General features: G+C 36.9%; 1 protein-coding gene across 1 annotated transcript; it reads left to right on the forward strand.

Moving 5' to 3' along the window:
- The first annotated feature begins 5,495 nt into the window (after positions 1-5,495).
- Positions 5,496-7,555, forward strand: LOC140819190 (uncharacterized). Its single transcript, XM_073179199.1, has 2 exons — positions 5,496-5,544; positions 7,206-7,555. The coding sequence occupies exons 1-2, from the start codon at positions 5,496-5,498 to the stop codon at positions 7,553-7,555; spliced, it is 399 nt and encodes a 132-aa protein (XP_073035300.1).
- Positions 7,556-13,168: the final 5,613 nt, after the last annotated feature.

Raw genomic sequence — 13,168 nt, forward strand, 5'->3', positions numbered from 1 at the left:
GTTCCGCTTGTTCTTTTCTTCAGTGGTCTTTCATATGGTATTTGCACTCGACTGATCGTACATGAAAACTCAATAATAATGTCTGTTGCATTTGCATGTGTTTCCTTTGGACATGTCTTGTCATTCTGACAAATGTTCAGGAATCTTTTCTCTTTTGGGCTTTGCTACAACATCCATTATTGCACGTTCGTATGTGAATTAGCTTATTGCTTGTAGCTTATATATTTTCACTTAACTGTATTCCATTAAATAGTCTGTCGTGACATACAAATAGATTAGTTACAACTTATGCTTCTGAACTGGTCTGGTGAAATCAATTTGGACTGATTTCACTGTATCAGTTCTTTTGTTCAGGTAGGTTCTTCATCAGTTGAGCTCTTCATCAGCGGCTAGGCTTCTGAAGGTCTACTGCTGAACCACCTATCAAATGGACAATCAGTTGAACTGTTCTTTGATATATCAATTGGATATGTTCAATGTTGGAAATCAGTTGGCATTTCGACAGCTTCAGTTTTGGCTTTGGGAATTGATCAGTTTGGGATCTGATCAGTTTCAGCTTTCTGCGCACTAGATAAATTTGTTAGAAACAAAATAATAAGTTTGTTAACATCAAAATCAAGATTGCGAACATAAAATGTTTCAACAATCTCCCTTTTTTTTATGATAACAAGACTTCAACATTTTTAAAAAAATAGCGTTTTAAAGAAAACTCAGTTTGAGGAGTAACTAAAGAAAAGCTCTCCTCAAAAACTGAATTGGAAAAGATTTTAAATAAAACATTTTAAAAGATAAATTTATTCAGTTCGAGTGATAAAACTATTGAAACGAATTTTAAAACTCCCCCTTAAAATTAAATTGAGAAATCTCTTTTAAGATGAATTTATCAGCCTTGGACATTCAAGTATTTTAGGAAACTGAATTGAAATAGCAGTTCAGTTACATACAAGCTAACTGGAAAACTGGTCTAGCTGATGCAAACTGGACTCAACTGATGCTGAACCACATTGATCATTTTGGTCTTATCTGATCTGACAATGAAGCGGCGGCATACTGCGGATGATTAAGCTTCATCCAACAGTTTAGACTAAAAGTTGGCTTTCGTCTATTGAACTGTTGAACTAGTCTATTCGCAATTTAAATTTATTTCGCTGATCAGTTTTGCTGAACTGCTGACAGGCATGACTCAGAACCCTGCAGGCTGTTTAAAGAACCAATCTCGGAGTCGAGAGAAGTGACCACAATGTCAATTGCAGAACCAATCATCTCTACTCTTTGCAATGCTTGTTATATAAATTTTTTAAAATGATTTTGAAAATAAAATAAATTATTTTTAATTAGCATATAAAAATATTTTTAAAGAAAATAATTTTAATCAGTTTTCAAATGTCTTTCTTAGAACAACTAGCTCTGATACCAATTAAATGATCGGTTTTGACACCTTTGAAGGTGATTCAAACACAATATTCTCCATAAGCTGCAATAGCTTGTGTTCAAAGAATAAATACACCGATGTATTAAATCAAGTTTAGTTATCAAAGCAAGAGGAAGATACTCAAAATAATCTTTCATTAAGAATACTGAACAGTTTAAAGCTTTTAGCTTGTGTTTAAACTGTATAACTGATGTAAGGTCCAAAAATCGATAACGTAATTCAACTGCATGAAAATCTAGAAAAAAAGGAAATTATTAATTAAATTATTTTAATTGAATTAATTAAATGTGGTAGACATATTTACGTATTCAAAATATGGGTTTCTATTAGAATGCATAAAAATGTGATTTTAAGAGTTATTCGAGATGCGATCAAGGAACGGAGGCCGGGGACCATAAAAGAGAAATTTTTTTTGATTATTTAATATATAGTATATTTTAAATGGTATTTTTGAAAACGGTGTTTTTTTAGATGTTTTTACACGTCGAGTCGTAATTTAAACCGGTAATCGTTTTTTGACGAAAATATGGACTTTTTGGAAGCTCGGTTAATATTTTTGTAAACTTTCCCAAACGAAATAATTTTTCTACTATCTAATGAGCTTAATGAGTCTATTATACCTAGGTTATTGGGCTTAGCATACTACTCAATTATTTATATTGAAACTTGAGTTCCAAAACCCTAACCTACACCACACATAACTCAAGCACACACCTAGAAAACACTAGGACTCTCCTCTCCCAATCACACGATCACACATCAGCCCAGGGAAATTTCAGCAAGCTTTCTCCCCGTCTCTCTGCCAACGTCCCTCGCATCAAGGATTGTTTTTCGTGTGTGAAACACCCAAAGGCACGCCTTAATCTTCCTTCACTCATCGTTCATACCATATTATGTTTTTTCATACATGTTTTCATGAAAAATATGATACCTTTCTTATATTTTCGTTTTTATGGCTTGTACATGATGAAACTTGAGTTTTTATGATTTCAAATTCATGTTTATGTTGCACAAAAGGGCTTCCATGATGGAGGTTTTTATGGCTTGTACATGATGAAACTTGAGTTTTTATGATTTCAAATTCATGTTTATGTTGTACAAAGGAGCTGCCATGATGAAGGTGTGAAAGGGGACGTTTTCCAATAGGTTTAGGGACTCGTAGATGCATGTTTAAGGGCTGGAAAGTAAGGAGGGAAGGGCTGCACGATTTGGGATCCATAGGGGAAAGGGTTTGCGTTTTTGTTGGAAAAATTGGAGGGGATGCGCGTGGTGCTTTCCAGGTGAAGGTCTGGGCTCATGGGGGTCCTATCCACAAACCATGGTGGTCCAAGGGAGCTCGATATGACAGCAGCCGCAAGGGGAGTGTCGCTCGTTTTGTGCATTCAAAACTTAGGAGAAACCCACATCTTCGCACATGGGCAGTAGAAGAGGGGTCTAGTAGGTTGTTAAGGGCTCGGGCAAGTCCTAGGAAGGTTTCATAGAGTCTGGTTGGGTAAGTGAAGAGCTAGGAACGAACGGGCATAGGGTTTGGTTAAGGTAGGGTTTCATGTGTAAGTTCTGTAGACATATAGGCTTGATCAAGGGTTTTAATTTGCTTGATTGGGGTTGTATAGTGTATGGTTAGGTGTTAATAAGCTATGGTTCAATTTTTGTAAGGTTTGATTAATTTTCGAGTCGATTCGGGTTAGAACCGAGACGTAGGTTTAAGTTTTAAACGAATTAAAAAATTAGTTGAGGAGCTTAAGTTTACTTCTAGGAAATTTTTATGGGTTTATTCAAGGCGTCGTGTTAAGGTTAGATAGATTTGGCTCGTCGGTTTAAGTTTTAAGGACAAATTGGGAAGTAAGGGTTTCAGGGGTAAAACGGTCATTTTACACCTAAAAAATATTAGACATCATGTCAGTGCCTTTCATGTTGTAATGAATGTTAAAATGTTTATTTTGAAAGTTACAAGAGTTTATGATGAAAAACGATAATGCTAAAAGATCTATTGCATGATTGATTTAAAGGAAAAATGATGTATAAGCATGAATTTTTATAGATGAATATAATGAAAGGTTGAAGGAGATGACTTGATTGTGACTAATACGAAAGGATATGATGATATGTAAGGCCAAGGCTCATTTGACGGGTGAGGGTGTTGCTGATGTCCTCGTATCCTGGTACCATGGTTATACATAGATGGATCCATCGACCTAAAGCTTAACGAAAGTCACAATTAATGATCTGAATTCAATAAAAGAGAAACATATACGTATATGTTGAAAGAAAAAAAGGATATGACGAAAGGATAATGATTTAAAGTTATACATGTTCATGAAAGACTATTTTATTAAAATATTTTCCACTATTTCTTGTGAATGTATAAATATTACTTGCTATCATGGTTAAGGTTTGCTGAGTCATTAGACTCACTAGGTGTGATCGATACAAGTGAGCATGATTTTTTTGAATGATGGAGGACTTGACGGTGGAACTAGCTGGGCTGATTGTGCACATAACTCGAGGATCTTTGCTAGTTTTCCGCATTATTCTGATTTAAGATTACTTTAAAGATTCTATGACTTTTATGCTTTTGAGAGGTTTTGAGAAGATTTAAGAGATTTTTCTCTTCTGAAATTGCTTGTTTTAGATTTTGTTTGACGGTTTACGATTTTATGTTTTGCACTCGTTCTTTTGGATTTTAAATAATAAGTTGGTTGGTTTATTTTAAATGGCGAAAAGTATATATATGTATGCATTTTCGGCCGCGAGATTTAACGAAAAAAATTCTAGTAATTTTTTTAAAAAATGAGTAGTAGATATTTCAGTTAGTATCAGAACAATGTTCTTGCAAAAGGTTGTGCCACCGTCAGTTCCGGAAAGCTCAATCATCAGGCCTCAAGTCTGTAAGTTTAATTGCTTTAAAAGATTTTAATGATACTACCTACATGTTTACATGGTTCATATGTTTAAGTTACATATTTAAAAGCTTTTTGAAGTAAATGATATTTATACTTAAGTTGCTAAAAAAAAGATTTTTATATGATGCATGATTAGAAGCTTAGATTTAAATGAATGCTTACATTGGTAAACATTCAGATATAATGCCTCCTAGATGTGCACCTAGTACTGATAGGCAAGCCGATACTCATGAGGATCGTAGAAAGAATGCAGCCCTACCACCCAATGGGGATGCTGCTACTAGAGTACCAGAGGGTATGACATGTTTCTTTGAGCAGCAGGCTCAGTAGGCTCCGAGGCAACAACACGATATGTTCGACCAGTTCCGGAGGCTAGGTCCGAAGGACTTTTATGGCACCACCGACCCATTCGCTGTTGAGGGTTGGATTCGATCTCTTGAGGTGCATTTCCGTTATCTGAATATAGGGGATGCTGACCGAGTTAGGTGTGCTACTTATATGCTTCCAGATGATGCTTCTCTTTTGTGGAAAGGAGCTTAACATGGTATTAATCTAGCTACCCTCATTTGAGTGTTATTAAAGAACATCTTCTATGAAAAGTATTTTACTGCTGACGTTTGAGGACGCTTGAGGAGGTAGTTAATGACTCCATCAGGGGACATGAATGTGTCTGAGTTCGTTAGGAAGTATGATAGGGGTTGTCACTTTGAGCCCCTCATTACTAGGGATGCTGCTGAGAAACTAAGGCATTTCTTGGATGACCTTCGACCTACTTTACGCCGTGATGTGATGTTGATGCGACCGACGGATTATGCAGCTGCCACAACTTGTGCTTTCCTAGCTGCGCAAGCCCTAAAATATATTGACTTTGAGATGCAGCGCAAAAGACAGCAGTACCAGCAGAAATCGCAGCTAGTCAAGAGGCAATTTATGGGACCTCCAAAAGTTCAAAGACAACAAAACCCCCAAGAACAGTGGAAGAAGCCGGGGCAACAAAACCACCACAGTCTGGAGCACCAAAACCTGAAGAGAGGCCAATGTGCAAAGAATGCAATCACCCAGATCTTGGCAAGTACATATGGGGAACATAAAAGTGCTTTATTTGCAAAAGCCATGGACTGCCCAAAGAAGAAGAACTCACTGTTGGCAGAGCTTATGTTATGAATTCCGAGGAAGCTGAAAAAGAGACAGACACAACTTTTATCACTGGTAACCTAGCTGTTTAACATATTTATATTGATTTTGTTGTATGAAATATTAAATTGATTATGGGAATTTATTGGGATAATAAGAACCTAGAATAAAATAGGTTGCACGCTCTATCTTAGTTTGATTTAAGGGATGACTTTCAGAATTATTGAATTGTGCCTGTAGGATCAGTTTTGACACCCTTGAAGTTGCTTCAAACATAATATTCTCCATAAGCTGCACTAGCTTGTATTCTAAGAATGAATACACCGATGAGAGTTTGGCTTTTAAACCAAGTGAAAGACAATAAAAATAATCATTCGCTAAGAAAACTGAACAGTTTAAAGCTTTTAGCTTGTATGTAATCTGAATAATTGAGGTAAGGGGGATAAGTTCTGGCTTGAATCAGTTCAGTTATGAGAAGAACTGAACTGATATCAGCTGAAATGATCATATCAGTTTTAAAACAATAGTTAAACAGTTAGGGACACAAGATATGTTTATGGATGTTCGGAGACTTCAACTGCTCCTATGTCACCCATTCTACCACATCGGGTAGGATCCATTAGAAGACTTTGATTTATACAACACCTTGTACAACCTAATCATCTTAGTAATTACGCTACTGCCTAACTGAACTCCTAGTCTAGACTTAAGGCAGCACTTTCTAGCCAACACTTATTTAACATCTATGTGTTAAATAATATAGACACAAGTTTAACGTCTTTGTGCAAGACTCACTCAGTTAAACAATGAACTCAACTCTCTTTATATGTGAGTGATTGTGTGTGAATGTGAGAATTTATCTAATCAGTACAATAAGAAGGTGTTCTCACACAACTGGCTAATTGCTTCTGGTAAGCTAATATGAAATAAATGTGCCCTTATTTTTCTTCACACACTTGTATTATTGTTGTTGTAGACGTTTGTGTCATTGTCTTCAATGGTCTTGGTCTGGTACTTATAGGCACTCCGCTGACCATACATGAAGACTCAATAATAATTTCTACTGCATTCGCATGTGCTTCCTTAGGACATGTCTAGTAACTCTTCGCATGTGCTTCCTGAGGACATGTCTTGTCACTCTGACAATTGTTTTGGAAGCTTTTCTCTTTTAAGTTTTGCTACAACGTCCATTATTGTACCTTCGTCTATGAATTAGCTTATAGCCTATAACTTGTATATTCACGCTTAGTTTTATTCCATTGATAGTTCTGTCAGTGATGTGCGAATGGATTAGTTACAACTGGTGCTCTGAACTGGTCGGTATAACTTTTTTTTGAACTGGTCTGTTGAATTCAATTCGAATTGATTTTTCACTGTATCAGTTTCTTTTTTCAGCAGAGTTATTCATCAGTTGAGCATTTCATCAGATAGCTGGGCTTCTGAAGGTTTTCTGCTGAATTATCTATCAGTTGAACAAATTTTAAGAACTTTAGGGGCTGTTTTGAAAATTCTAAAAAACCAGCGGTTGTTTCCACAATATTTGGAATTTTAGGGACCAAAACAATGATTTTCGAAAAATTTAAGGACAAGACGAAAAAATTCCAAACTTTAAAGGTTTAATGCAATTTTCGAAAGTTATTTGGGATCAAAAGTGATAATTTTCGAGAATTTGGGTAATTAATGATAGAATCATTTAAGTTTCGATACGATTAGATTTGATGATATATTTGTCGCAGGAAAAATATTCATTTTAGGTGTAGCTACATATGCATTGCTTGATTCAGGAGCTACACACTCATTTATATCTGAGACATTCATCAAGCGACTAAAGATTATACCTGAAGATTTGGGATTGGGCTTTAAAGTTTCCATTCTTTCTGGTGATCAAATGGTTACTACGAGTATTGTGAAGAATCTGGAGCTTCGTTTGCAAAATGATGTGGTTCGAGCAGATTTTATTGTACTCCTGGTGCCTGAATTCGACATCATTCTTCGCATGGATTGGCTATCTATGAATGGAGCTCCAATAGATTTCGGCAGAAGTCAGTATCTATTCGACAGTCCAGCGGAAAATCTTTTGTACTAGTGGCAGCAAGGAACAAGCAAATGTCGCACCTTTTATTATGTATCTGTGCGAGGAAGCTTATGAGATGAGGCTACCATGATTTTATAGCATGTGTTATTTCAGTCTATGTTCTTGTCAGACAGAAGCTAGAGGATGTTGAGGTTGTCAGAGATTTTCCTAGTGTATTTTCTAAGGACGTTTATGGCATTCCACCGAACCGAGAGGTGGAATTTTCTATTTGGTTGATGTCGGACACTATGTCAATTTTAAGGCTCTGTTGCGTGTTTTTTTGATTGCTCGCAAGCGCACGATGTCAAGTTATAATAAAATGAAGTTTTGAGTACGAGTGTCGATCCCACGAGGAGTGTAAACTAAAATTATATCAATGTTTGTAATTAAAATAGTCTCAACTTTATTTAGAAAAATAAAAAGAGATTTGGTTTACTTAAACGAATTAATTGAAAACAAATATTTAATCTAATCACCGAGTTGAGAAATAACAAGGAGAGAAAATATCTAGAGAAATGATTTCACCAAGTTTCCACGATAATTATTCCCAGTTAAAATTATATTCATGAATTCCAATTATTTAATGATCAAGAATACTTAATTATTTTATTCTATCTTTCTCAAGTGACGAATAAATTGTATCAATCAAACTTCGATTCAATTATTCCTAATAAAATCTAAGTTTAATTGATAAATGCAAACAATATTCTTACATAAACCTCGCTAAAGTTATACGCATTCCGAACAATATGAACATTCAACGATGTGTCTCTAATGATCTATAATCCTAGTCTATCTCCCGAGTTGTAGAATTAATCAGACAACACACAATTTATGGCCAGTAAATTGCAGTAGAAATAAACACAGAGAAAAACAATTAAATATAAAATGAAATTCAATCATATAAATTAACAACGTCAAATTATCGTATCCACAAAGCTACATCGTTCTCTAGACTGAAAAATTAGTTCATTACGAAACCCAAGCGAAAACAAGACATGTTCAACATTTTAGACATAGCAACACAATAAAATATAGAAAGCGAAAGAAGAGATGAAAAATTAGAAATGGCGTCTCCGTCCCCAGATTCGTTGTTCTTCGTCTTCTGATATCTCTTTGTGCTTCTTTCCGTTTTATGCGCGTGCTCTGCAGCTCTCATGTGTTTTTTTTTCTCCCAAGGCGGCTGAATCCCTTTAACCTAAGATTCGAGTCAATTTATATTTTTTCTGGGCGCCGTGCACGCGGTTGCACTAGAAGTGGCGCGGCTACGCGTACCATTCTGCCGTATGGCTTCTTGCTCTGTCGATCTTCTTGCATATCATCACGCGCAGCTGCGCGTGATCTTGCGCATTTGCGCACGAGGTTCTGTCTGAAGGCTTCATGGCACTATGTATTCTGTACTCTATTTGGTTTCGTGTGCACTCTTTTCTCCATTCTTGAATGACAACAAAAACAAAACCAAAAATGCATAATACCGTTCGAAACTGACATAATTCAATGTGGATTCTTATATAAATTAAGTGCAAATCTTGCACTTATCAAATCCCCCAAACTTGAACTTTTTCTAGTCTCGAGCAAAATGAAATTAAAAACAGCAACTCAATCAATAAGTAATGATAACAACTAACAGTCATGGATATGCAACCATTGATCTTGGCTTCCGACTAATCCATTTTTATGTAATTCATAATCACTCAAGAGTCACGTGCGTGTGTGATATGTAATGTTCATTTACCCAATCAAATGCTCAAATAAATTTACAACACCCACTAGCCTTATAAGCTCAAGAGATTTTCAGTTCAGTTTAACTCACATTTCATTAATTTCATTAATATGCAAATTCACTTACACAGATCTCAAAGGACTTTATTGGTGATTATATGGTTCAATAGATATTCAACAAAAGTATACCAAAAATTTTTGTCACACCATGAGATGCTCACATGCCAATGATTAAAGTCCATACTTGCTAACAATGTTTCTCAGGTATCCATAGGCTTGACTTGAACAACTTTTCTCCACTAGTATATTGGATAGATGTGACAAGGTTAATAGGTCTTTTAGGCTTGTAATGTTATGCTATGGCTCATGGCTACAATAAAAGGTATGAAATCAAAATTTGAGAGAAATAATCGAATCTTCATCATTTTCACTTTCCTTTCATTCACCATCACTTTATTGTTTTCCTCCCAATCATATCCTTCATTTCCCATATTTTCATTTTGCACCACTTTTTGATTCATTCTTTTGATTGTTTTTTGTTCTTTTCGATCTCTTTTTCAACTCTTTTTTGCACATTTTTTCCTTCAAGAAGTACCCATGAACTTTTTTCTCTCAAAATTAGGTAGGACAATTATAAGCTTTATTAGGTAGTTGTTGTGGGATGTAGAATAGATACAAGTGGGGGCTATTTGCATGTCATTGACATACACCACTTGATTTTTTTTCAATAGGCTCAAAATGGGACACTCGAGATATTTCATGTTTATTTGGTAGGCTCGAAGTCTCAAACGGTTCCAAATATTTCCTAAATCATTCATATGTCACATATTATCCGTATTTCGCCTCAAAAAGTGTTCAAGCAAGTTCTAGATTTCCGTCAATCCATAGTTTAACTCATACAACCTAATCACATGCATTTTTCAATAAAAAAGATTTATGAGATAGGTGTAAAAATAAAAATCAAACATCACAATCTACTCGAGACTCAATGGACTAACGAACGATAATAACAATGAAACAGGCCCAAAGACATTGAGAAAGATTGCCTAGGTCATTTCTGTGTTTGCAAATATGTCAGTTTATGTCATGTGAGAAATACTAAAATTCAGATCTCTATTGTCTATTTAGCATCACATGTATGTAAATTGTCTCCAAGCATTGATAGTATCAACAAACATGACCGTGCAAAGATATTTGCGACTCCCAAGTGATCATGATTACAGATATGCATTACAACCACGATTTTATTTTTATCATCGGCCACACAATGACGTATCCATGACTCTTCTTAACAAAACTAGCAAGAAATAAATAAATAAACAAATTTTTTTAGCCACTGCGAAATACGAAAATTCTAGCTACTGTGCAGAAAATAACTAAACTAACAATGAATTAACAACTCAGACAAACAATACGCAAAGCAATTGAACCCCCCCCCCCCCCCCCCCCCAAACTTACAGTATGCATTTTCCTCAATGTATAATTTAAACGATAAACGTGACAACACATACCTCACGTATGAGTGTCAGAACTCGTTGCTCAATTTGTCGTCCGCAGCATCTTCATCATCCTTGTCCATGGGCTGCGGCGGTGGTATATCTGGTGGTGGGTACTGTGGTGGCCAGGCTGGTGGTGGTGGAAAGGGAGAATGTACGCGGCGCATGCAGATGCGCGTGAAGTGGCGCGCGCGGTCCTCTTGCAATAATTGAGTGCGCGCGGTTGCGCGTGAAGTGGCGCGCCCGCGCGCACCTCTCAGGATTTGCCCACTGAAGCTGAGCACGCTGATACGCGTGATGTCGCGCAGTGGCGTGCATAAATCTGCCTCATCATATTTTTTTATAAACACCTGCAAAAATAAAACAATTGAATCAATATTTGAATAATGAAAATTTAAAATTAAAAAATATTATATTAAAATGAAATAACATAAACAAAACGAATGCCTTGTGGGTTGCCTCCCACACAGCGCTTGGTTCAACGTGGTCAGCCCGACTGTCACCAGTTTATTCAAGGTGGGTCGTGCGAACTTTTGGATGCCTTGATTTCCACCCTTTGATCTTCAACTTCCATGGTCAACTTTCCTCGTTTCACGTCAATGATGGCTCCAACAGTAGCCAATAATGGTCGTCCTAGGATGACATGAACGTTCTGACTGTTCTCCATGTCAAGTACCACGAACTCTGCTAGAACCTTCAATTTATCGATCTGAAGTTCAACATCTTCTACAATACCCAACGGTTTCTTGACTGATTTATCTGCCATCTGTAAGCTTAGTCCTGTGGGATTTATCCTGCTTAATCCCAGTTTCTCGTAGAGAGAACTTGGCATTATATTCACTTTCGCTCCTGAGCCACATATAGCTTTTTCCACCAATTTACCCCCTATTTCACATGGTATAACAAATTCCCTTGGATCTTGTAGCTTCTGGGGAATATTTCTCTGTGTTCCTTCTGGAAATTCCACTTCCTGGTGATCTGCAGATTCAATATTAGTGTGTAGGTTCTTGAGATCTTCAAGACCTTTTTTCTTTTGAAATTCGGCTTGTAATTGTAAAAATCTTTGGGGATAGGGAAGTAAAGAAATATCAATGATTTGATTTGATCATACCTCTCACATTTCTTACCTCGGACTCTTTTGGTTGGAGTTGGCTTTTCATCCCAGACAGGTGTGGGTTTAACCTCTTTCTCTTCTCTGTTTACCACTCCAATCTCCTCGTGCTGTATAAAATAGCATTCACCTCTCTCAGATTTGAGTCTGCAGTATTTTGTACTGCGCCCGACGATTGAGACGTGAGTTGCTTCGTTATCTGCCCCACTTGCGACTCAAGGATTTTCAAGGAAGCACCAATATTTGCCATGTGTGTCTCAAGGTTGTCAAGTCTAGACTCATTCCTAGCCATCCTCTTTCCAGATTCAGCAACAAATGTTCCAACCAAATACTCAAATGATGGCTTCCCTTCCCCATTTGATGTATTGAACCCAGTGGAGGATTCAATACATTCTTATTATTCGCGTATGAAAAATTTTCATGGTTTCTCAAACCAGGATGATAAGTGTTAGGGGGAGGGTTACCTCGATATCCCGCATAGCCTCAAAAATTCTTGTTGTTGATGTATTGAAATTCTTTAGGAAATTGTGAATTCTTCAACAACAACCGATGCCCTCAGTGTTTGATGTACTCACTTTATTCATAGTCGCTATCTGTGTAGTCAATACTGATACTTGTGCAGTGAGTGATGTGATAGGATCCACAGCATAAACTCCAGCTGTCCTTTTTACTCATGCCCATTCAGACGGGCATTGGTAGCTATTAATAGTCATATGCTCAAGCAAGTCATAGGCTTGAGCAGGAGATTTGGCAAAGATCGTGCCACCTGCCGCTGCATCCATTGTTGTCCATGTTTGGCCATTCAACCCGTTATAGAAAAGCTCAATCTGTACCCAATCTTCAAAACCATGATTCGGGCACCTCCACAACAACTCCTTATACCTTTATCATGCCTCATAAAGCTACTCAAAGTCGGTCTGCCTGAAAGTACTGATCTCAATCTTCAACTGTGCGGAATTTGCAGGAGGAAAATATCTAGACAGAAACATTGTTGCCAGCTCTTGCCACGTTGTGATGCTCCCCAGAGGCAATGATTGGAGCCATCCTCTTGCTTGGTCCCTGAGGGAAAACGGAAACAAACGCAGTCTAATAATATCATCAGGAGCATTATTAATTTTTACCATATCCGTGATCTCCAAGAAAGTCCTCAGGTGAACGTGAGGATCAGCAGTGGCAGTTCCTGCAAATTGGTTCTGATGAACCATATTTATTATCGCAGGCTTCAATTCGAAATTATTGGCGTTGATGGTCCCTCCAGCAATGCCAGAATAATGAGTGTTGATCGCTGGTCTGAAG

The sequence above is a fragment of the Primulina eburnea genome, chromosome 18 (genome assembly GCF_022965805.1).
Source record: "Primulina eburnea isolate SZY01 chromosome 18, ASM2296580v1, whole genome shotgun sequence".
NCBI lineage: Eukaryota > Viridiplantae > Streptophyta > Magnoliopsida > Lamiales > Gesneriaceae > Primulina > Primulina eburnea.